This window comes from Bolinopsis microptera, chromosome 7, assembly GCF_026151205.1.
Source record: "Bolinopsis microptera isolate Bmic1 chromosome 7, MBARI_Bmic_1.0, whole genome shotgun sequence".
Lineage (NCBI taxonomy): Eukaryota > Metazoa > Ctenophora > Tentaculata > Lobata > Bolinopsidae > Bolinopsis > Bolinopsis microptera.
In genome coordinates this window covers 8,353,030-8,377,690 of record NC_087078.1, presented here as the reverse complement: position 1 = coordinate 8,377,690, position 24,661 = coordinate 8,353,030, and the positions used below count along the sequence as shown (strand labels likewise).

At 40.5% G+C, this 24,661-nt stretch overlaps 5 protein-coding genes and 1 non-coding gene across 7 annotated transcripts in view; 5 read left to right on the top strand and 1 right to left on the bottom strand.

Moving 5' to 3' along the window:
* The window catches only part of LOC134817743 (uncharacterized), a 93,665-nt gene that overhangs the window by 20,494 nt on the left and 48,510 nt on the right, over nt 1-24,661 (top strand). The window lies entirely within an intron of this gene.
* Nucleotides 1-24,661, top strand: part of LOC134817745 (ubiquitin-conjugating enzyme E2 K-like) — a 95,229-nt gene that overhangs the window by 69,023 nt on the left and 1,545 nt on the right. Inside the window, exons 2-8 of one of the 2 annotated variants that reach the window (XM_063826993.1) lie at nt 18,138-18,272; nt 19,103-19,255; nt 19,400-19,482; nt 19,585-19,684; nt 20,205-20,268; nt 20,511-20,599; nt 20,741-21,302. In XM_063826993.1, the coding sequence (XP_063683063.1) occupies nt 18,210-18,272; nt 19,103-19,255; nt 19,400-19,482; nt 19,585-19,684; nt 20,205-20,268; nt 20,511-20,599; nt 20,741-20,812 (624 nt within the window). In that variant the 5' untranslated portion in view covers nt 18,138-18,209 and the 3' untranslated portion in view covers nt 20,813-21,302. Of the gene's footprint in view, nt 1-18,137; nt 18,273-19,102; nt 19,256-19,399; nt 19,483-19,584; nt 19,685-20,204; nt 20,269-20,510; nt 20,600-20,740; nt 21,303-22,247; nt 22,322-22,470; nt 24,178-24,540; nt 24,661 lie in introns of those variants that run through there. The other variant, XM_063826992.1, reaches the window with a different exon arrangement.
* Nucleotides 23-7,887, bottom strand: LOC134818815 (uncharacterized). Its single transcript, XM_063828474.1, has 4 exons — nt 7,806-7,887; nt 7,443-7,687; nt 461-575; nt 23-102 (listed from the first exon to the last, which is right to left on the bottom strand). Exons 1-4 carry the CDS (start codon nt 7,852-7,854, stop codon nt 80-82), a joined length of 432 nt encoding a protein of 143 aa, XP_063684544.1. The 5' UTR covers nt 7,855-7,887; the 3' UTR covers nt 23-79.
* LOC134817744 (furin-like protease kpc-1) lies at nt 12,451-17,791 on the top strand. The gene has a single exon (XM_063826991.1). The coding sequence runs from the start codon at nt 12,505-12,507 to the stop codon at nt 14,461-14,463; it is 1,959 nt and encodes a 652-aa protein (XP_063683061.1). The 5' UTR covers nt 12,451-12,504; the 3' UTR covers nt 14,464-17,791.
* LOC134818661 (proprotein convertase subtilisin/kexin type 5-like) lies at nt 14,631-16,649 on the top strand. The gene has a single exon (XM_063828300.1). The coding sequence runs from the start codon at nt 14,631-14,633 to the stop codon at nt 16,647-16,649; it is 2,019 nt and encodes a 672-aa protein (XP_063684370.1).
* On the top strand, nt 23,050-23,122 carry Trnar-ucg (transfer RNA arginine (anticodon UCG)). The gene has a single exon. It is a non-coding gene; the product is annotated as a tRNA-Arg (tRNA).

Below are 24,661 nucleotides of genomic sequence, written 5' to 3'. Positions count from 1 at the left end.
ATACTAATTGAAAGATAAAATGTTTCAGTTAAAACATATTCTAAGTAAGTAAAATAATTGAGAAAATTTATCTTCTGATTTATTTTCTGCTGATATCACCTCCTGAAAGATTGTAAATTGTAAATTGTCACATTTACCGTATTTAACGTATTTAATGCATTTAAAGTATTGAACAATAAACAGTTTAATATCTATTTTAACAGATGGCCGAGGGAGCAGGCATTTTTTTCATTTACTATTTTTTATATATACATTTTACTTTTTTAGCCCTGTTGTTTTAATTGCTTAAATCAGTACATTTTAAGAACCGAACCGAACCATAATCATGAGTTTGATTCCTTTCTCCAGTAGAAAAAGAATCACAAGCAGGTAACTTTTAAGCACTTTATGAAATAAAATATTTACAAAACTACATAAGTTATGTAGTTATGTAAAATATGTGATCACATGCCCAACTCACCTCCAGCACAAAGTCTCATGTTTCTCACTCCCTCGCTAGTGTCTGATGACATGCCCTGGTTAGATGTGTTCTCAAAGATCACTGGCATCGGATGTGTATCGGAGTACACCAAAATCTGCAATATAAATGTTCACATTTAAATGTAATGTATATTGTATATCGTATATTAGGTATATATTATCATGTCGTTTTATATAATTTTACTTTCTTATCTCACTGTAAATTGACAGTTAAAATGTAGTTTAAATAATCGTAATAGAAATGCAGAGTACAATATATTTTGATGCTATTATAATTATTGATTCACCTTATTATCTTATACTTAATTGCATAAAAGAATATTCTATACAACTCTTTTGTTAAATCTCATTGGCTGTTCATTAAGCAGCCGCTAATATAAGCCACCTAAGTACAAACCCAATAAATCAAGTTCATGAAACAGTTTCAATATCTTTATAAATAGTTTGTGTGAATATATATGTTTCTGTATTGCTGATATTAAAGTTAATAGAAAAGCTGATTTAATTGATTTAGATTATCTTAATAATAATATTGTTGGCTCTCGCTACTCGTCTACATAGTATATACATTATACATGTATTATATGTAACATATGTACATGATATTTGCTCTCGGTATAAACTCGTTATTATATGGGCGATTCCAAGGCCGGCAATGGAAGACAGTTCATTGATTTTGTTCCTGCTGGGAGAGAAAAGCAGGTACAGACGACCGGAAGGAGAGTCGTGGTTTTGGGATCCTGAGTGGGTATCGGGATTGGATAGTGCTGTCAGACCTTGAGGGGCAGCTTAAGTTTCCCAGTGAGATTGTGGAAACACGGCTGAGGCCGGACCTTGTGATATTCTCAAGGTCGGCAAAGACAGTTATTTGGTGGGAGCTAACAGTACCATCTGAAGAGCGGATCGCTGAATCGCACGAGTACAAGCTCGACCGATACAGCGGTCTGCAGGCTGAGATTCAGGCGAAAGGTTGGTGCTGTTATAATGCCGCAGTCGAAGTTGGAGCTAGGGGAGTGGTTGCGCAGAGTTTGGAGAGAGCTGCGAGGAGGATTGGTTTTAGGGGAAGAGAGCTGAAGAAGCTGGTACGGGACAGCGGGAAAGAGGCAGCCCACTGTTCCAGATGGATTTACTTGTTATCGAGAAAGAGGGAGTGGGAGTTCAGGAAGGTTGGAGCTTGAGAGTTCACTATAACATCTAGAGGTACCATAAACGTTATCTCGTCGCCAATTGCGAGCTCTAACGGGTCTCCTCAAGTGACTCTCGGATCAGATGGTGGTTCAAGGGTGGACTGCTGGGGCGCCTGACAGGAAACCGTATTGCGATTAAAGCCCCGAAACGGTGTCAGGTTGGTAACTGATGATTCTGATCCATGCTCCTGTGAGTTTGCTGTTGTATCTCAACTCGCTAAACTGAGGCATCTCCGCATCTTGGGTGAATATGCGTACATCTTCATACTAAACCCAGGTGTGGCATGTGTCAGTGAATACGGGCGAGCGGATGCAATAGCGAAGGTGGTGTGGCAAGGCCTAAAAGACACAGTCAGATAGTTGTCAGCTCGCTGACTGTAAGGGAGAAGGTATATCCGTATTTCGCTGCTACTGATGCAGTCCTTGATCTGGCAATCAAGGCTTCTCTGTTTTTCGTCTAACTATGTACCGTTGGGCTTGTGGAACCCGTAAGGGGGACATACATAGGTTAGAATGGTTTTGTGCACCAAGAGGAGTGAGGGAATGAGGGTTGAAGAGAGAGAGCTAGAGAGTTGTTAGGGTGGTTAGGATCAGTAGGTGGAGTGTTTGGTTGGAGCGTTCTGTTTTTGCTGTATAGCATTTTAGTCACTCCGCAGTTTATTAACTGTGTCTCAACTCTGCTTTGTTGAATACTGCTGGGATAGGCCAGCTACCATGGGGTAAGACCCATATGATAAGACAGATAGTATGCCTGGTTTTGGTCTTTAGGTTGGGTAGTGGTCGGAGCCTGCAGCGGATCTGCAATAGAGAAGTCAGACGGGGTCATAAAAGTGGCTACCTCAGCCTACATCGGTACCACGCCTCCTGCTTCTCTAAGGCCCCGGGAGTCTTTATTTAGAGACGAGTTGCCCGGGTTAACAATAAAGGCTTTGTAGGCATCCCTCCACTTACCTGTACTCCGGAAAAGGACAAATTTAGGTAGTCGAGAGTCCTCGACGGTTGAAGCAGGAGAGGGACAGAGTTGTATCTGTGTATGTGGACGTCGGTTTGACACAGTCAAAGGCAGGAATATCCATCGGGGTCGAATGAAGTGCATTTGGGAAGGGGAGTCGTCGGCTGGCAGTATGCCTGTAACTTCGACGGAGGTATCTAGCCAGGAAAACAACCACAGTGCTAGAGATATCCGGGCTCTCCTTGACAAGAGAATTTCAGTCGAACCACCTGCTAGCAAAAGAGACAAGGTGAAGTGGCCGGCGTCCAATGATGGTCGATGGAGTAAGTTTGATGAGTGTGTGGTAGAGAAGTTTGCAGTGGTTCTCAAGCGGAAACCATTTCAAGAGAAGATGGTGAGTCATTGTGATGTAGTGTACGACGAGGGTGTCAAGTTGTTTGGTATTGTTGAAGTAGGTGCTGGTAGTGGAAAGAAGTCCATGAGCTTTAAGAACAGGCGAAAGGAGGAGATTGACAGCCTGATTGAAAGAGGAAGCAGTTGAGGAGGAAGAAAAGGAAGGCAAGGAGTGAGATAGAGAAGGATGGTTATGAGGCATTATTGAGAGTGTTGGCTGGTCGTTTGATGAAGTTGAGGAGGGCTGAGAAAAGGAGACAGAAGCAGAGAGAGATAAGGAGAGTTAGAGGGGATTTTGGACGCGACCCTTTCAAGACAGTCAAGGGAGTGCTAAATCCAAGTCCAGTGGGGGAGCTTAAGTGTTCAAAGGAGGAGCTAGATGATCACTTGGCCAGAACGTACGGAGATCCAGCCCGGCAGCAGCCCCTTGGTATACTTGAGGGTCTGCCTGAGTGTGCTCCTGAACCCTCTGTTGCCTTTGACCTCACAACGGTATCCAAGAAGGAGTTTGAGGAGGTTGTAAAGAAGGCAAGGAGCAAGAGTGCCCCGGGTAACAACGGGATCCCGTACACAGTGTACAAGAGATGTCCTGGTATTGCCAAGAATCTCTGGGACCTGTTAAGAACTGGATATAAGTTAGAAGAATATCCTGACAATTGTAGGTATTTCGAGGGTGTCTACATCCCAAAGGCGGATGGCGACTTTTCACCAAGTTCAGGACGGCCTATTTCCCTGGGTAACATTCAAGGGAAGATTTATTTGGCGATCCTGGCGAAGAGGTTGACCAGCTTTGTTGTCTCGAATGGATATGTAGACCTCTCTATACAGAAGGGTGGTGTGCCAGGCGTCCGTGGGTGCACGGAGCATTTTGGTGCCATGTGGGAGGTACTGAAGGAAGCAAAGGTCAAGAAGAAGGATCTGAGTGTAGTATGGCTTGACCTGGCTAACGCTTACGGAGCGGTACCCCATGTTCTGATTGCCAGGGCCCTCCGTTTCTACAACGTCCCGAGAAGGTTATCAATATTATCCTACGGTACTTCTCCGGGGTATTCGGAAGGTTCTCCTCAAGAACGGTGACATCAGACTGGCAGCAGTTTGAGATAGGAATCTTCATGGGGTGTGTGATATCAGTCATCTTGTTTGTCTTGTGCATGAACCTTGGGCATGAACACCTAAAGTCTAAGGTTCCGAGAAGCATTGAGTACATCAAGGATGACACACCGATACCAACTCTGAAGCTGTTTATGGACGATAGCTGTCTGACGACCGCACGTGCAGAGGATATGCAAACGTTACTCAATGTGTTTCAGAAGTACGTGGACTGGTCCAGATTTAAGTTAAAGTCCTCCAAGTCCAGAGCACTGGTGTTGAAGAAGGGAGTGGCTGTGAGGTGGGTTGAGGAGGTAGTGGTAGGAGAGGAGGAGGTGGAGAGAGAGTTGTGTTTGCAGTTGGGTGGTGAGGTGATTCCGAATGTGTCAGAGAAGCCGATAAAATTCCTTGGGAGATGGATAAGAGTGGAAGGAAATGACAAATCAGTCATCGACTCAACCAAGGTCGACCTTAACACTTTTCTTCGGAGACTCGATGAAAGTTCCCTTACTGGACTCCAGAAGTGCTGGGGATATCAGTACATGGTCCTTCCAAAACTGAAGTGGCCTCTTGCCATCTATGATATTCCGATCACAACAGTTACCAGATGGGAACAGAATACCAATAGTTTCCTCAGGAAGTGGTTGGGGGTGGGGCACACTCTGAGTGGTCTTTGTCTGTTCAGTCAATCATCCAGTGTGGCCTTACCGGTGAGCAGTTTGACAGATACATGGAAGATAGAGAAGTGTCGACTGTTGCAATCCTATCAGACATCTAAGGATGACCTGATTAAAGCAGTCCAGCCCCAAGTTCGTTCTGGTAGAGTTTGGAGGCCTGAGACAGAACTGGAAGAGGCCAGAAGAGATTTGGTCTGTGAATCGGTGCGAGGGATGGTGCAACCTCAAAAAAGAGTTGGCATCGGTTTTGGTGACTGGAAAAAACCTTGGGAGAGGATGGATGAGCGGGAAAGAGAGAGGGAGGTTATGCTGAGAGTGAAGGAGAACATTGAAAGAGAGAGGGAGGTGCAAGTAGGTTCTCTGGAGATGCAGAGCAGGTGGGGTGAGTGGAGAGAGCTCGTAATGAAGACGGATTTGAGCTGGCATACACTTTTTAAGTATGGTGACTCACTTATTGGGTTCATGCTAAGTGCTGTGTACGGCACCCTCTTAACCCCCTCTATGGTTTCCAAGTGGAGTGAAGATGAGGATGGGAAGTGCAAGTTATGTGAGGAGAGGATGGGCACCATTCAGCACATTTTGGCTGGGTGTAAGGTGGCCCTTAGTCAAGGAAGGTATAGATGGCGGCACGACAAGGTTCTGAAGCAGATCTCTGAACAGGTTGTCTTCCATTGTGATCGCCGAGTGAACACTTATAAGAACAAGGCCGGCAATGGAAGACAGTTCATTGATTTTATTCCTGCTGGGAGGAGAAAAGCAGGTACAGACGACCGGAAGGAGAGTCGTGGTTTTGGGATCCTGAGTGGGTATCGGGATTGGATAGTGCTGTCAGACCTTGAGGGGCAGCTTAAGTTTCCCAGTGAGATTGTGGAAACACGGCTGAGGCCGGACCTTGTGATATTCTCAAGGTCGGCAAAGACAGTTATTTGGTGGGAGCTAACAGTACCATCTGAAGAGCGGATCGCTGAATCGCACGAGTACAAACTCGACCGATACAGTGGTCTGCAGGCTGAGATTCAGGCGAAAGGTTGGTGCTGTTATAATGCCGCAGTCGAAGTTGGAGCTAGGGGAGTGGTTGCGCAGAGTTTGGAGAGAGCTGCGAGGAGGATTGGTTTTAGAGGAAGAGAGCTGAAGAAGCTGGTACGGGACAGTGGGAAAGAGGCAGCCCACTGTTCCAGATGGATTTACTTGTTATCGAGAAAGAGGGAGTGGGAGTTCAGGAAGGTTGGAGCTTGAGAGTTCACTATAACATCTAGAGGAACCATAAACGTTATCTCGTCGCCAATTGCGAGCTCTAACGGGTCTCCTCAAGTGACTCTCGGATCAGATGGTGGTTCAAGGGTGGACTGCTGGGGCGCCTGACAGGAAACCGTATTGCGATTAAAGCCCCGAAACGGTGTCAGGTTGGTAACTGATGATTCTGATCCATGCTCCTGTGAGTTTGCTGTTGTATCTCAACTTGCTAAACTGAGGCATCTCCGCATCTTGGGTGAATATGTGTACATCTTCATACTAAACCCAGGTGTGGCATGTGTCAGTGAATACGGGCGAGCGGATGCAATAGCGAAGGTGGTGTGGCAAGGCCTAAAAGACACAGTCAGATAGTTGTCAGCTCGCTGACTGTAAGGGAGAAGGTATATCCGTATTTCGCTGCTACTGATGCAGTCCTTGATCTGGCAATCAAGGCTTCTCTGTTTTTCGTCTAACTATGTACCGTTGGGCTTGTGGAACCCGTAAGGGGGACATACATAGGTTAGAATGGTTTTGTGCACCAAGAGGAGTGAGGGAATGAGGGTTGAAGAGAGAGAGCTTGAGAGTTGTTAGGGTGGTTAGGATCAGTAGGTGGAGTGTTTGGTTGGAGCTTTCTGTTTTTGCTGTATAGCATTTTAGTCACTCCGCAGTTTATTAACTGTGTCTCAACTCTAGTGTAAATTACACTTAGCAGAAAATGTGGGTTTTAATTGTATGCTAATCTTAGGCTAGCTACAGCCTACATGTTGATATAGAGCCCGATTGAAGTTCAAACCACTGTGCTCATGTGGCAATAAAAGTTGAATGACTATCTCTTATAGTTTTGAAGTGAGCTGCATTTGAAAAGGTAAACGTAAAATTGTGCACTAAAGTTGTAATTCGTGCCCCAGTGTTAGATCAGAAGTTACAATAAGGCATGAAAACAATAAAGGTGACGTTTCTTCAAATTCCTATTTTATTTCTATTATAGAGATGTGGAATGTGTGCAGTGTAGAGGCATTTTAGGAAGTATACGTAAATTACATTTGGAGGTATTGTAAATTACACTCTGTCCATTTTTTTTCTGTTTCTGCCTTGTATCGATGTTTGCTTGGTTCTAACTTAGTTGCTGCTAATTACAAAATGATGAAGTAGTTTGCAGTTTTTAAACCAGGCTCGATATCAACAAACTGTTTTTAGTCCCTGAATATATAGTTAAATATCTTGAGGATTAGCTATAATTTCCGTTAGCCCAACACCAAATTTCATTTTTTAGTCACTGGTTTCAGTTATCATGGAATCGCCCATATGCATTTAAATATTATTAAAGACTATAATATTGCAAACCACTGCAAAACGGTATTCGTAAATTATTAATATTACGGCACATAATAAATGATCACCCATATAATGTAATCCTTGTATTTGACTCACGGTCTCGAAGAGCCACCAATCGTCTCCTCCAACACTGATATCAATACAGTGGATCTCTCCCACCTCTTTCAGTCCGCTGAACACAAACGCTTCGGAAGCTCCTTTCTTAAAATCGTCTCTGTCGGGTTCATCGAAGTAAGGGGTCAAAACGTTTCCGTGTGGTCCAACCAGAGTCATGCGGAGATAAATGTTGTCTGTTTCGGCATTTTTCACGTTTGAAGTCTCTGTTACTATTGTGTATGTCGCTGAAAAGGTAAACGTTTGCAAATCAGACTGTATTGTTGGTGCAGCGGCTAGGATAAGGTCTCTGGGATCAAGTTAAAGTTTGCCAGAACAAATCATCGTTAAAAAGTATAGACTTACTTGCTGATGCCAAGGAAAACAGAGCACAAAATAAAACGAACTTCATCATGTCAAAACTCAAAGAGTAATTCACCAACTCAATTGTCTCGGACTCTTTATAATACACCTTAGTTAAGCTATTAACTCAGCTAAATCTATTAAATCGTAGTTAACCTGACAGGTGTCCCTCCACAGTTCACAGCTGGTCTGTTCCTTTGTGAAATGTCTTGTTGTTTACTGTCCCGTAACTTAGTTAGCTTTGCAGTATTAATCTCTTTTGATTTGTTAAGAGTAAAGACACATATGGTTCACTAAAAGGTTCTTTGCAGATGTGTGACAATGTCAAATTTAACATGTCAAAAAGTGGTGGTCAAACTGGTCATTGATGTACAAATTGCGCTGCAAAGTTTAAAGTCACCCAGGTGCTGATTCGCAGAATGAGAGTTTCAAGACTCATTGTCCATAAACCAGCAAGACCATGCTGTTTAGGCATCAACATAATATCACCTGATTGCTCAGTATCAAACAGTTGTAAGGAGTAGAAAGAGGTACATGTGGTATTGTACGAAACAAATCAACTTTATTAGGGAACAAAACCTTGACTGGGAGGTCTAGACTAATAAAAGTTGTACTTAGCAGGAACTGTATTTTAAAGGCCCACCATATCAGCGTCTGATCTACTCTAATTGGCAGCGGTACAAAACGTCTGATTGGCCACTCTAGAAGAAACTCATTTTAAAGTCATAGGTCTGTAGCTTTGTCATAACCCAGTGCTTTGTCATTATGCTGTGCTTTGTCATTACTGTATTTACATTTTGACAGCTGCTGTTCGCCCGTCGCCTAGTTCATTAAGTGGTAGATCTGATAGGTACAATAACTCGTTCTTATTTCTTTAACGAAACTTGTCAATGTTGGTTTGGAATCGTTTTAGCACCACTTATATCATCATTGCATATTCTGAGTAACAGTTGTGTATCTGGTTGTAGCTCCAACAATTGGGCTCTAAAAGGATTTAACTTACTCTAAAAGATTGACTGACGTGTATCTGAACGACCTTTAGTGGTGAACTACTGTTCAGTAATGGGTCTCTATAGCTCTATAGTGTTAAAGTCATGGGTCTGTAATCTGTATTCTGTAAAGTGTAAAACCCCGATTTACCGCGGAGTTTGGGAGAAAGGAAAAAGCTGCAGTTAATCGGGGTTTGCATTAAATCGGGGTTTTACTCATTACTGTATTAACAATACTCCAACAACCTTCAATTGAGGCCTCTTTAAATTAGTTAATAATCCTGATCGTATTTGTGTAAATTTTATTTTTATTATAATTGCAATTATTAGTACATGTCACGTGATCAGTTCATGATTAAATTCAATTAAATAAGCTAGATATGAACGACCTGTTAAGTTATTAAAACATGTGAAGTGTAAACTGTAAATAAATGTCTTTAGAATATTCTATGGGGGGGGGGGGGGGGGGGGGGGGGGGGGGGGGATGCAACGTCAATTAATGTCAGTATTCCATAAAAACCCCAAACTGACATTGACATTAATTGACATTAATTGACATTAATTGACATTAATTGACATTAATTTGTCTTGAAATTTGAGATTATCATTATTCGGTAAATATTCAAGATATTCACGTCTATGTAAGTTAGACCGGTTCAAAAAAACAAAATGTCCTTGAATAATTACGAGTATGTTCTTATCTGTTGATCCTTAAGTTCAAAGACCACCAAAAAAAATTTCAGCTTCCAACCCTTCCATCTTCGGTCCCCACCGGCCACGCCAATATTTTATTGGTTTCTTATACAGGTAAAATATCTAGAATCGGCTTTTTTAGTATGAAGGAGTAATGTTAGCTGTTTAAGATTCGTTATTCAAATATAAATGTCATGAAGGCATTTCGTTTAATGTGGGTTTTAAGTTCTGATGATGTCGAGAACCACGCCCTTGGATGGCCACGCCCATTTAAGAAAATTAAATTTCGGAAAACCGTACTATTTTAGTTTTATTGTTTAATGATCTGAATTTTTTCACATTTCACATTTCCATATGTGATAGTAGTGAATAAATTGATGATATAAACGTTCTAAAGTGCTAAAAATATGGTAGAACTACATAATCTCTGGTCGAAAAATATCGTGTCAATTAATGTCAGTATTCCAAAATTTTGCAAAACTGACATTGACATTAATTGACATTAATTGACATTAATTGACATTAATTGACATTAATTGACATTAATTGACGTTGCATCCCCCCCATTCTATGAAACATAGAATATAGTGTCCACAGTCATGTTTTCTTAAATTTGGGCCAGTTAAACCTGTGCTGGAGTCTGTTTGCTGGAATTTCAATAATCTGAATTGAAACAAAATGACAAAACTATATGCCAGATCTACTTGATTAAGAAGTGCACTCTAATTTGGTTGCTGATCATCAAATTTCACATTACATGTACTGATAGGCTTTCACATTCTAGTATCTGCTGGTGTTTTTTATTTAATGCGGACACCAATTCAATTGAATTGTGAACATTGAGTTCCATCTCTACATACTATAAAACGGGTGTAATTATTTTAACCCAGTACTCTGACCTAGGATAGAACAACATGTAACACTCTCAAAGTGTGTCTCATTACCTACCTGAAGTTCCCTCACTTTACACCAAGTCTTATTACCTTATTAAGTGCTTTACACCAGTCTCCTGTATATCATTTTACACTAGTCTCTGTTCTATGCTCTTCCTTTCTCTCGTCCTCTCTCTGGCACTGCTGACAGTTCACAGCCAATACCATCACACGTGGTCAGTGGAACTACAACCAGGTTCTGACCCTGATGAAGTGGCAAAACAACTCAACATGGTTAACATGGGCCGTATTGGCAATCTGCCAAATCACTACATCTTCAAACGTAAGGGTCAGCCTAGATACAGTTCCACGCGATCTGTGGCTGTGACTGATTCCTTAGTTCTTCACAGACATGTTAGGACAGCAACTCAACAGAGAATACTGAGGAGGTATAAACGAGGGTACTAAGATTTATCATTGGGTTTAGTGACACGATTCTCATTATCATTAATTTGAATTTTGCTTGGTAAAGTTGCTATATTGTGTTGTAATTTGTTACGTTATACCATTTCGATTGTGAATTTGATTTATACCATATTTGTATTTCAAATTTTGCAAGATTTAATGATTTAATCATTTTGACCGAACATAACATTTCGTTTCAGTTACAAATTCGCTGTTTTTTGATCTGTATATCTAAAATAATCTTCGTTACATGTGTCCTGCATACATATTAAGATTTGGATTACAATTTCATATGTGCAGTTAATTCTGGCCCACCCAGACACTAAACTTCTAATTAGACAGTTAATGTTATATTGTAATGTAAGGGAGTGGAGTACTGCTGCTGGGGAGGCATTTAATTACATCAATATAATAGTGGTTAAGTCTATCTAGTTGTTACTAGTCACTACTACTAGCCAGTACCTTTTGTAATGTGTCCTTCGTTGTGTCAGTTACAGGTAGAAGTAGGGTGGGCATTCCAAGTTGAAATCAATAAAGATAATTAGTTGGGAATTTATGAACTGAGTCAACATTCTTTGTTGCTTACATCATCATTAGTCGATTTGCTTTGTGAAGCTTCATTTTATGATATACAAAATATGTAAGTGTAGTTCGTAATGTACTAAGTTTGCTTAAGTTCTTAAAGTTGTCCCTTACAGTAGTGTTTATCTTTGTTAGAGGTTGCATAGCATTGCTATTATTATTCATAATGTTATAGTTCCGTAGGTTAGTAAAGTTTTTATGTATTATTAGTATGTATTATTATCAGTTGCAATGTATTATGGGTTACAATAGATTTTATAGTAGAATACAAGGTGGACCAAAATTAAAACAAGGAAAGTTGATCATACTATACCACTATATATTATATACCACTATAATAATACCACTGTCCACTGCACTGGCAACTCTATAACGTAGGATCTACTCGATACTGCTCTAATGATGGCCCGCCCGGTATTTATATTATAATTTATAATTACATCAGATATCTGGATAGTGGCTAATTCATAATATAATTCAAATAATATTAGCATACAATCTTCTTTACCGATTAATTTATACAATGTTGCTTTATACATTGTTCACATCTTTACAAGTTCCCTCATGGAATAGAACCCATTGCATTATTCACTGTGCTGCATAAAGTCGGAATAACTGGAAATGTACGACTGCTTAGTGCTTTTCATTATCGACGGTAATCATAAGGCAGTTGCAGTATTAGTATTGTACTAGTAGTAGTAGCAGTAGTTACTTACTGTCATGACATGGAGACATTTGCTCGTTTCTCTATGTGTACTGTATGAGTTGACACGTATTACCACGACGGCGGATGATGATTGTGCAACTTTTGTAGTTAACAAATCGTATGTGGTGTGTTTTGACTTTTGAGTTGTTGTGTGTGTTGCAACCTTTGATAGGACAAATGTTATTAGTTGCTCATAATCATTTCATTATGTTTGTCCTATAATTTGTTACAATCATTGCGACCTTCAAACATTTTATCACCTGATTTCACTATAAATAATAAAATGACCAACTATTCGTATTAATTTACAAACCATCTAACAGCCACCCTCCAGTAGGTGATGTAAAATGAGCTAAAAAAGAGAAGTACCCAGCCTCGCACAGCTCCTGTGTTGTATGTTAACATATTCCCTGATCTTCTGGTCACTCGCAGCGCTTGCAGTGCAATGCAAATACCACAATTCGTGGAGCGTAGAGCTTCACACGGGTGAGGATCCTCATGAGGTGGCAGGACAGTTAGACATGGACAATTTAGGGGGTATCGGGAGTGTTACAAATCACTATCTCTTCAGACACAAGACTCACCCTCAGTACAGTGAATCTCATTCTCATTCTGTAACCAGCTCAATTGAAAATCACAGAAAAGTCAGATCAGCAACTCAACAGAGAGTTCTGAGAAGGGTTAAAAGAGAAGCGCTGTTAAAGGGGTTCAGCAGAGCAGAGCGTGCTCCTGAGTTCAGCTTCAACGATAAATATTTCCCCAAACAGTGGTACCTGTACGATGACTACAACAATGTGACCGGAGCCTGGAGACAAGGTGTAACTGGGCAGGGTATTGTTGTCACCATCTTAGATGACGGCTTAGAGCGCACACATCCTGATATTCAAGCGAACTATGAAGCTCGAGCCAGCATTGATCTAAATGATAACGATGATGATCCAATGCCCCGGTACGACATAACAAACGAGAACAAACACGGTACAAGGTGTGCTGGAGAGGTAGCTTCAGTTGCTAATAACGAGGTGTGTGGAGTGGGGGCTGCCTATAACTCCAGAATTGGAGGGGTTAGGATGCTGGATGGTGACGTCACTGATGCTATTGAAGCTAAAGCCCTTGGTCTCAACCAAGACTTTATTGATATCTATAGTGCAAGTTGGGGACCTGATGATGATGGTAGAACAGTAGATGGTCCAGGAAGCCTGACAGTACAGTCGTTTACCAGTGGTATTACAGATGGTAGGGATGGGCGTGGCAGTATATTTGTGTGGGCTAGTGGAAATGGTGGTGTTTCATTTGATAACTGCAACTGTGATGGATACACAAACTCTATCTGGACTTTATCAATAGGATCAACATCAGAAAACGGGAACAAGCCGTGGTATGCTGAGGAATGTTCCTCTACCTTAGCAGTAACCTACTCCAGCGGGAGCGGTAAGGAGCGGCAGATAATGTCTACTGATCTGCACAGTAAGTGTACAGAGCGGCACACTGGTACCAGTGCAGCTGCTCCCCTGGCAGCTGGAATATTCGCTCTGGTGCTCCAGGCTAACCCTCTGTTAACATGGCGGGATTTACAGCATCTTGTGGTGAAAACTTCCAAACCCAGGAATCTTAAAGAAGCTGAGTGGGCTACCAACGGTGCAGGTTACAATGTTTCACACAAGTTTGGGTTTGGTGTGATCGATGCTGGTGGTTTGGTCGAGCTCGCTCAGTTGTGGAATAATGTTCCTGATCCGGAAATATGCGAGAGTGAAAAACAGAGTAAAGAGAAGAGTATTGGGTCAGGAAAGGAGGAGAAGTTTAGATTTACCTCAGACGGTTGCGATGGAAGAGTTATGTTTCTGGAGCATGTACAATCTGTTATTACCATTCAAGCAGAGAAAAGAGGTGATATATCTCTAAAACTGAAGTCTCCTAGTGGAACTGTCACCACGCTTCTAACAGCCAGAAAGTATGACAGAAGTACAAATGGTTTCAACAAATGGCCCTTCCTCAACGTTCACACATGGGGTGAAAATCCAGCTGGAACTTGGGAACTGAGTGTAAAGAATAACGGCCTAGATCGGATGACGCTGATTTCGTGGCAGCTCGTAATGCACGGCAGTACTACTCAGCCAGAACTCAGGGAGAACAAGATCTCAGTGCCAGATTTCGATAACAATTCTGACTCTGAATGTGACAGCCACTGTGACCAAAGCTTTGGATGTACTGGGACTGGTCCTGGAAACTGTACAACATGTGCCCACTATCTCCAACAATCCACCAACATTTGTGTAGATATCTGTGGTCCGGGGGAACACCTGAACAGAAAGGAACAGTATGTATCTCTCACTGTGATGTGGGCGAGTATGTGAACTCTTCAGGTCAGTGTGCCGCTTGTGATTCCAACTGTGAGACTTGTAACGGACCCTCTGCCACGGAATGTATTGGCTGCCACTCTGGTTCCTACCTCCTTCTGAGTGAACACAAATGTGTTAGTGCCTGTCCTCAGAATACCATCACAAAGTACGGACAATGCGAGATGTGTCACACTGACTGCTTTACCTGTACTGATGTCGGGTACGACAAGTGTCTTACATGTCAGCCTTCTCTCTTCTTTCTCGGTAACCGCTGTTACCAGCTCTGTCCATCAGGCTTCTTCGGAGACTCTGCTACTAAAACCTGCAGCGCATGCTCTGATGGTTGTGATTCTTGCTTTGGTACTGAAGACAACCAATGTGTGTCTTGTAAAGCTAATCTGTATCTAGCAGAGTCGAAATGTCAAGAGTCTTGTCCGGCGTCCTATTACACCACTGGTGATGAACACGTTTGTAAACGTTGCCATTATACTTGTAAAGCTTGTGCTGGGGACTCCATCCACCAGTGCGAGAGTTGTATCAGTAACCTGTTTCTCTTATCTGGTGACTGTCTCCGAGAGTGTCCCTCTGGTTACACTCCTAACTCCAACACAGGGACATGTGACAAGTGTGCAGATAATTGTAGTGCCTGTTCTGGTGTAGAGCCCAACCAGTGTACGGGTTGTGTTCCTCATTTCCGGCTAGATGGCAATGTTTGTAACCCTGCTTGTCCTGAAGGACAATACAGTTTAGGATCCGACGGAAAATGTAAATCTTGTGGCCACAGATGTCTGTCCTGCGCAGGACCAGATGATTGTACCTCCTGTAATGAGGCCACATTCCGTTACAATGGTGAGTGTCTGACAAAATGTCCGGTAAGTATGTTCAAGAGAGACCGAGCATGTTTACCGTGCGACAAAGCTGGTGCTTGTTTAGAATGTGATGCGATGGGAGCGTGCAGAAACTGCAAGGAGGGGTACAAATTAACTCAGGGTAACTGTAATAACCCCTGTGAGAGAGGACTCTACTTGAAAGATGATGCCTGCCACACGTGTCCAACAGACTGTGCAGCTTGTAACGGCCCTTCTGAGTTCTCCTGCACAGCTTGTAAAGACTCCACCATCGAGTCTCTGAGAGTGAAGTACAACTACCAGGACGAGGTGTACTGTGGAGGGTGCAGTGGTGGGTGTGAGTTGTGTCTTCAGCAGTATGATAACTACTGCGTCTCCTGTCATCCTGGTAAACATCTCCTCAGAGACACGACTCTAGCTCAGCGAGCACAATGTGTTGAGGCCTGTCCTGCTGGTACCTTCCCAACTCAAACTAATGGTCTGTCAGAATGTGTTCACTGTCATGAGTCCTGTGGTGAGTGTAATGGTCCCTCTGCTACCTCTTGTGCTTCCTGTGGCCCAGGTTTGATGCTCGAGGAGAGCTCTTGTGTAGCTCAATGTTCTGAATCGTTCTATCTCAGCGGAACAGCCTGTTTGCCTTGTGATAACATTTGTAAGAGTTGCAATGGACCTGGTTCCAAGTCCTGTTTGACATGTCCCCCCGGATTCGTAAACCAGGCTCAAGAATGTGTTCATTCCTGTAGTCCTGGTTTCTTCCAAAGAGGAGACAGCTGTGAAGCATGCCACCCCACGTGTCTGGAATGTAGTGGAGAAAGCGCGCACCAGTGCAGCGAATGCATCGCCGGCTTCTCCTTAGCGGGCGAGAGTTGCGTGAACGCCTGCAGTCAGGGACTCTTCAACGACCACACTCTTAACACCTGTAAACCATGCCACGTGACCTGTACCAACTGCACGGAAGGGGGACCCGCTCAGTGTCTGACCTGCAAAGCGCCCCTCGTAAAGAACACTGATAACAACGAGTGCTGGCAATGTTGCAATGAGGGAGCACGTGATCGCTGCTGCTACTGCTCTGGTAGCAACATCAACACCTGTACTCTCCTTGCTGAGAGTTTTGATAAACACGATGCTAGTACATGGAGCTCTTTTACGCGGTATGTTGTTGGCGGAGTTCTGATCGTGGCGCTGTTAGGTGTTCTCATCTGCCCCTTATATCATTGGAAAAATAAACAGGCGCCTACCTATTCCCTGCTAAACGATCAGGACTCTGATGAAACGGACAGATTCAACAGAATAAACGAAGCGTACAGAGTTGACGAGGACGACGAAGATTTTGTCTCCATGATTCACTCATGATTAGCTTTTCAAGTTCTTAATAGATTCTTTCTGATATTATTTGGGGTGTGATTTGAAAATCGGTCGGTTCAGAATTCAGATCAAACTTAAGTGTGTTTGTTTAATTATCTGCTACTAAGATAATTATTTGTATAGCATATTTATACTTCTTTTTTCAAATCGTTGGACACGATCATTATTTCAGAAATTGTTGCATTAGAGAGAGAAATTCTCTCATTATATATTGGTTTAATTAAATAATAAATACCCAAATTTACACCGATTGGTTTGATTTTATGTGTAAATTTTAGGTTCACCTTTTAGTTCACCTTTCAATAAAGCAATAAATCGGTTTTTCAATATCTATTCTACATCCATACGGCTTCTTCACCTCTGCTTTTACGACAGAAATATTTTAATGAAATTCTTAGTTATCTGCAGTTTTATTTTAGAAAACCAGTAAGACACGGGAAGGGTCAGACATATTATTATTATTTCAAGAATTTTTGATATGTATGATGTTCCTGACTTAGCAACATAATGCATGCTCTCGAATTTAGCTATATAATATTAATATAAAACATTCCATCTTCAAATTCCGATAATTCTGGCCCATTCGGTTTAAGTGCAGTTTATTTTTCTGCTGATTTTTCTAAAATTTTCTCGATCACTTATATCTTATAAAAATGTATATTAAGTTGAAATAGAGACTTGAGAAGGAAAACAAGAAGTAATCCATTATTTATTTTCTACCGCTATTAATAGTGTCCTTAATGCTATATAGCCCGTAGAGAAAACTAAAAGCTGTTTTGGCCCAGGTTTCTATTTCAAATGTAGCAACAGTATATGGTAGAATAAAGAGTAAATTATTAATTAGGATCAGGATTAAATAAAGGAATTGTTTATTTTGCGAAATGTAAATTAAATGATTAAAGTTTTGGTTATAATTGAGTCAGAAGATTTTGCTATGGGGTTGAATTTCTCCTAAATGGGATGCAAGTAAACGGAAAAATTGCCAATGCCTCTGTATTTTTAAAATAAATATGAATATGATGTATTTTTAGTAAGTTAAATGCGACAATTGTACGATTATTTTGATTGCTGTACAACAAATAATTAAAATTGATTTAATTTCAGATTGACGCTTACCTTTAGTCCACACATTTACTTGTTTTATTGTTTCAATTCATTAAAATAATGGACAGAAAAAATAATAGGAATACAAATAAAAATAATAATTAATAAATCAACTTGAAACACAAGAAAATATTTTTAAAGGTGGTATTTACAATTATTTAGACCCTCCAATCGACACAGTTATATGATGATATACCGCTCCCTCTTCTGATTGCCAGTGAGGATAGAGTATGACCGGAATCACTATTTCTGATTAACTGTCCAATAAAAAATGAAAGAAAAATAAATAATAGTCACCCACTATGACTGGCTACGTAATGCGCGTTATCTTTACCCTGTTATACATAGTGCACTTCACCACATCGCCTTTAGGTGGAAGTGAATGTGAACCACAATATCAATAACAGACTGAAGTGATTCCTGGACAAGTGAAACAGCATCACCATGGAGCAGATGGCAGTATCTCGAATCAAACGGGAATTCAAGGAAGTTGTAAATAGTAAAGAGGTCAGTGTTTTACGTTTTATATTCGGAAGGGTTAGGATTTCTCCGTCACACCCAAAAATGTCACCCCCACGTGTAAATGATATTTGCATCACGTGATGTAACCCGAGATATCTTATTCGTCTGTTCTGATCGATTTATTTAGATTCCCTAAATTGTCACGTGATCATGACATGACACACTGGCGGTCACGGTGTGGTCATTTCTAGAAGCCCACAAACAACAGCCCAAATATGACAATGTGCAGTTGTGAAATAATGCGAGATTGCATAATCTATTCTACAATGGAGACAAACCAGCAAAGAATACATAATCTCACAACAACTACTGTGCACCGGCCATTGTTGGGTACAATGGTACATTTGCTAGGTGTTTTAAGTAATGTTGTGTCGAGGAGAAGTGATCGTTACCAGGATGTTTTTAATTAGTTGTGACATTTTCAGTGTTACAAAGTGGGAAACCTAGACTAATCACACTGTATTGTAACACTTTGATGACTTAAAAATAACCAACATACCGTAATAATGATGTCACATTCAAATCAACATAACATTTTCATTGTATTCAGTAGTTAGCAGCAAGCCCCTACTTACCTTTTCTCTTCGTTGCAACATTAAAAAGGGTGAAGTCTTGGAAAGTCACCTATCTTAAAAGGACCTTTTGAAGTGTTGAAATTATCAAGATTACTTTACCATGATGTGTGAAATACTAATGCTATGTTTAGCACACAGCATTATATAATACAGTGCCAGGCTATACATTGTGATGATAATATTGTAGACGTATACCGTCTACTCACATTGTACTTACCAACACGTGATTTGCATTATCAGGCTGAAACAGCTGGAGTGAAAGTAGAACTGGTTGATAACTCATTTCTAAAGTTACGAGGTGAGATAAAGGGACCTCCTGATACCCCATTCGATGGAGGGAAGTACATTCTTGACATCACCATTCCTGAGACGTACCCCTTCAACCCCCCTAAAGTTAGTATGTTAGTGTGTTAATTCCTTGTGAGATGTACGTGTCATATTTTTGGTCAGTGTGACCCGTTCAGAATCCCTATGCACAGAAGAACTGCAAAGATAACTCGAAAATCGAAAATTCGTGACCTATTTCCCCCTTCTCAGGTGACATTCCGGACCAAAATATGGCATCCTAATATAAGTTCTGTGACGGGCGCTATATGCCTGGATATCTTAAAAGACCAGTGGTAAGTTCCGCAGTAAAATCATCATTTTCACACAATAGTTGCTGTTAAAACTATCGACGATCTGGGAAAATGTTTGGTTCGATCAACAAATGTTATTTTCAGGGCTGCAGCCATGACATTGCGAACAGTCCTATTATCACTCCAATCCTTGTTAAGTTCAGCTGAGCCCGATGACCCTCAGGATGCAGTTGTCGCTAAACAGGTAAATAAACAAGTAATGTACCTGTAGCCTAAGATATAATGGTGGTAATTGAGTGATGTAATGGAAGTAAACCGTCGACATACCATCGAACAGAAATAAATGTCTTTTCGGTGACGCGCGGTAGGTCCATTTTCAGGGTATTTCAGCATCAAAAGCTAGCAATAGATGCGCGCGCGCGCGCGCTCCCTCGATTGCACGTATTATTGTAATGAATGCGCGCAGTAGCTGAGCTGTCGCAGTATTTCTGAAATTAATCCTACTTCAACTTAAACTGAACTGGTACATATAATACCTAATGTGAATATGCCTCATGGATATAGAGATATCGGAGAGCAATCATCTGATGATTTCCAAACATTCGAACATAAAGTTATGCCATCTCTTGACCAATAATTATCGCTCGCCAATGGCAATGCCTTGTACAGGCTAATTTGGGTTGATTCGAAATTATTTTAATATTTTTGTCAGACTTAGCGAGACTTGTTCAGAATTCAGTGCCACTAAAACCTTTGCTTTTCAGTACAAAGATGATTATACATGCTACAAACGAACAGCTAAACACTGGGCTGTAGTGTATGCTCAGGGTAAGAGCTTCAGTCTTAATTAGAGTCTTTATCAATTTTAATAGTTGCATAACTCCCATACACATAATATGTACATAATCTTGCAACACTCTGTAACACGTCTATTACCACTGTCTCATCAAAACAGCTGTTGTTAAAAGTGACTGATATGGTCTGTACACGCCCATTGCATTTTTAAGTTAATAATATTGTGACCCACATTGCATTCATTATTGAAAGTACATTGTAAGTCCCTGTTTCAGCATCAGCCAGCAGCAATGCGGAGGATGTGGAGGCCTCGGCCCTTTTCGACAAAAATATACAGCAACTTATGCAGATGGGCTTTTCCGAGGTGAGTGCCAAACTAAATCGTTATAATGAGGAGCCTAAATCCAGCATCATATTAAGCTATCCAATACAGTGGATATTATCTTGTTTTAAACGGCATGACACCCACAACCCCTACTGATTACTGACATTGTACTGTCTTCAGCAAGATTCCAGAGTGGCTCTATCATCCAAGAACTGGAACGTGGAAGCTGCTGTGGAATGTTTATTTAGTTGACTTTCTGCCAACACTCCTTCCTCTCACAATACTTGCAATTTGCATTTGATTGTATGCAAAGAGCTTGTAGATTTTGCGGTGCAGTCTAGGCCGCAAAAGCCTCGCATTTATGATGCAGCCCCAAAACAAGGGCCTTGCATATTATGCAGTTATAGACAATGGGGGTACTTGAAAACCCGGCGGCTGGCTCCTTGACCCTTTAAGACCGAGATTTTGGTTTATTAACTCGTTTCATGAGCACAGGTCCTAGAGAGATAAGAGGATAATCGGAGATTAGAGGTTGGCCGCAGTTTTAGCGGAAGTTGGAGATGTGTTGAATCTGTGAACGTGAACTCAACAAATTGGCCGAGTGTGTTTCTGTTTATGATTAGTCACAATTTGCAGGGTAATATAAGGTAATTTTTATGTTTATATATAAGTTACAAAATATTTAAAGTAAGTTTTAAGTTGAATGTATAAATATAAATGCACTCTGGTCTATTTGAAAAACGGTATTATTATCGCGTTTTTAACGTCAAGTTGTGTCTAAAAGTGAACTAAAGTTTCACTGCCATGGGAGGATTTGCAAGTTTTCGGCATCCGTCTTAAATTTACCTCCTGAGTGCTTGGTTACACTTGTAATAAAATATTGTATACCAAATTAACTTTGTTTTATTTTTTCGGATGAAACTAGAGTAAGTCTTAATTCCTTAAAATGTAATTATGTACATACCTTAATTCCCAAAAATTTGGGCGACAAAAAATTTGAGCGGGCCTCTCGCCCAAATTTTTTGCAGACCAAATTAATTGCATAAATCTTTTCCGTCTGCTAAATTTTTTGCTAACCAAACTTTTGGCATTTGGCCTGTGGCCCTGAAATCTATAGAAAGATGGCTTTTTCTTCATATCAAAGTGAAATAATATTTAAAAGGGGTATGATAAGATATGCTGAGTGTAAGTAGACTAAACTATCTGATTGAGAGACTAAATATCACTATTGTATATCTATCATTTTGTACTGTGTCATCATCACTGTATTTTTTAGTAGTTACTGGGCAGATCGTAAATTTCATAATGTGAAACAACTCAGACTACCACCTATATGCTTAAAATTGAAAGCAAAATGACTGGAATAATAAGGAATAATAATAAACTTAGGCAAATATCTAACTGAAATTTTAGTGGAAAATCGTTCATTTTTCGAAGAATTTGTGCCCAAATGAGTTCAAATTTTCTGCCCACATTTTTCGGGCTCAAATAAATTGTGCTCAATATAATGGCACACAAATTTTTGGGAACTAAGGTAGATAGCAACTTTGAGCAGCAGTTGTACCGAATGCCAACTTGGTCGAATATTCATCATCTTCACACAATTGATACCTACAATTACGATTCCGGTGCATTACAATTATAGTACTCGAATCTTTGCTTTTAGTTATAATCTCTCAATCTCTAGCAATGCTGCCGTGGAATGTGATAATACGAGTTTTAACCCCCATAGCAACAACCATTGCGGGGCGAATGCTTACTGTAAGTGTACCTTAGGAATTTTAAAATACATTTTTGTGATCTGACTTTATCTCACTATTTTCGTTTAAAAGTTTAAAGATATTTAACATGTTTCCGAAACACAGCACGATTCAGTGAGAGTTTCAGGCTAAATCTAAATTGTATTTTAGAATCCGGACACAGTTAACAAAATAGCCAACTCTGGTGCTATGAGGCAGATTGCTAGAAGCGCTGCTAGGATGAAAGTTAAAGCTGAGAATGCCATAGAAACTCAACCAGAACTTCAGAAGTTAGCCAAGGAGTTTGGAAAGGATTTCAAATCTGGCAAGAGGTGATGATCAGTCAAGGTCTTGTTAGCCACCTTGTGACTGGCTACGTGCCTGCCTTGTGATGATGTGAAACAACAACACCCCTGATGTTTCAACCCTAAAGGCTGCAAACCCTCAATAAAAGTGGTTACCCTCAGTTCCCATTCAGTTTCAGACAGTGGCGCTCTCACTAAAACAGTTTAGTTCTCTAATACACCCTCTACAAGTAAAGACAATGAGAATTATTACGAATTCTATCCCCGTGACAACGTGGAGTTTCATAAGCATGCTATGCTCTGAAATGTTTCCATTTAAATGTACATTGTATAGTTACAAAGCAATCCCCCATATGGTATTGGTAGTGTGGGAAGTATACAGCTCATTTAGTACTGAAAAGAGTTGTGTATAATTTGATTATTCATAACATGTGATTGGCGTATCGGCCTCGTGGCCTAATGGCTAAGGCGTCTGACTTCGAATCAGAAGATTGGGGGTTCGAGTCCCTTCGGGGTCGATTACTTTTTGCGCTCGGATAGCTCTGCCTGTGCTCCATATTTTATTACCAATTGGAACAAAATGCTAATTAGCAAAATTCGATGACCACTAATTATAGCAGATAATGTTACTTCCGGTTTTGGAAGTTTACACGGGTACTCCTAAGATTAGTCTAGAATGTTCTAGAATGTTCTACTCAGGCATTTATGTGTTGCTCACTGCTCAGGGTTAATGAATAAGAGGTAGACTCTAACACTGCTAATTGTCACATCCGTTTATGATGTTAATTTATTTTGAATATGAAGGAGATTTGTATTAAGTTATTACAGTAAATGATGGATTTTTATTATTTTGGAAATTTTGTTTGACTATAATTACATCCGGTCCCTCAATTGTCCGTCATATTGAAATTGATCGTGATTCATGTTTCACGAATGCTCCTCATTTTGGAATTAGTTGTAAAGAATCAGTTTATTGTTTTCACAAGTTCAAAAAGTAATTTTGTTCAGGAAATGTCCCTCAGGAATATGACATCCGGATTTTAATTAAGACTAGCACTTTCTTCGTGGTAATATCTCGACAGATTGATAATTGTATCAACTAGTAGATCTGTAAGACAAAGATCTCTGTGATATCTATCACTCAACAAGGAATCAAATATTATTCTCGAAGTTTCTGTTCAGTATTTGTGTCAAATATGGCTCCATTAGGCGGCATACTAAGATTTCTAACGATGATCGTCACTCCCGTTTTGGGGAGATTTGTCAACGATCCTAACATTGTAAACAAGATGTCAAACTCGACTCCTATGAGAATAGCTGCTAGACTAGCTGTTAGACTGAAAATAAAGTACGAGGATATGGCGGAGGAGAAAAAGAAAGTTGGTAAGAAGGATGAAAATGGGAAACAGCAGGATCAGACTGATAATAGCTCGACTAAAGAAAAGATTAGTCGTGTCCGGAGTCGGACTCATTATGAGCAGACGGTGGAAAAGCTGAAGTTCAAACGCAAAAGGTGAATTGTGAGACGGTCGCATCTTCAAGTTCCCTTCTGGCTCTATCATTCTTAATTTTTGTGAGTTTTTTACGTGATTGGTTTTTGTAAATTTGTTTTGTACATATAATAATGTATGTATCGGTTATGCATCAGAGATCTCAAATTTCAATACTTGTTTATATGAATTGGTTAAGTTTGACTACTAAATTATCAGTGACCTGAGAAAATAACATTAAAAAATATGAAGAAGAATTTCTCAGACATTTTCATTGATTTTCATTGTTTAACATTCAATAACATACTGATACTGAAGCTAGACAATTATATAAAAATTATGCTAATTTTTCAATTAATTCTCAATCCGAGCAGTGAATGTTTATCAATTTAAATTATGATGCACCGAGATAAATTTCATTACCTTGAAAGTAAACCTTGCCACAGTTTAACCCGATGTCGAAGCGGAGGAATTTAAAGAAGCCGAGCTATGTTATATCAGACAGCGAGGATGATGAAGATTTCGTGCTTCCAGCTGCTAAACGAACAAAGTCTTCTCAGGACAAGG

What these genes read in the sequence shown, in the direction of transcription:
- LOC134818661 (XM_063828300.1), top strand. Translation starts at nt 14,631, where the DNA reads ATGTGTCACACTGACTGCTTTACCTGTACTGATGTCGGGTACGACAAG.
- LOC134818815 (XM_063828474.1), bottom strand. Translation starts at nt 7,854, where the DNA reads ATGATGAAGTTCGTTTTATTTTGTGCTCTGTTTTCCTTGGCATCAGCA. An exon ending in GTTTTCCTTGGCATCAGCAA is followed by an intron (nt 7,688 to 7,805) that starts GTAAGTCTATAC and finishes TTACCTTTTCAG; the next exon opens with CGACATACACAATAGTAACA. An exon ending in ATTGGTGGCTCTTCGAGACC is followed by an intron (nt 576 to 7,442) that starts GTGAGTCAAATA and finishes TTTATATTGCAG; the next exon opens with ATTTTGGTGTACTCCGATAC.
- LOC134817744 (XM_063826991.1), top strand. Translation starts at nt 12,505, where the DNA reads ATGTTAACATATTCCCTGATCTTCTGGTCACTCGCAGCGCTTGCAGTG.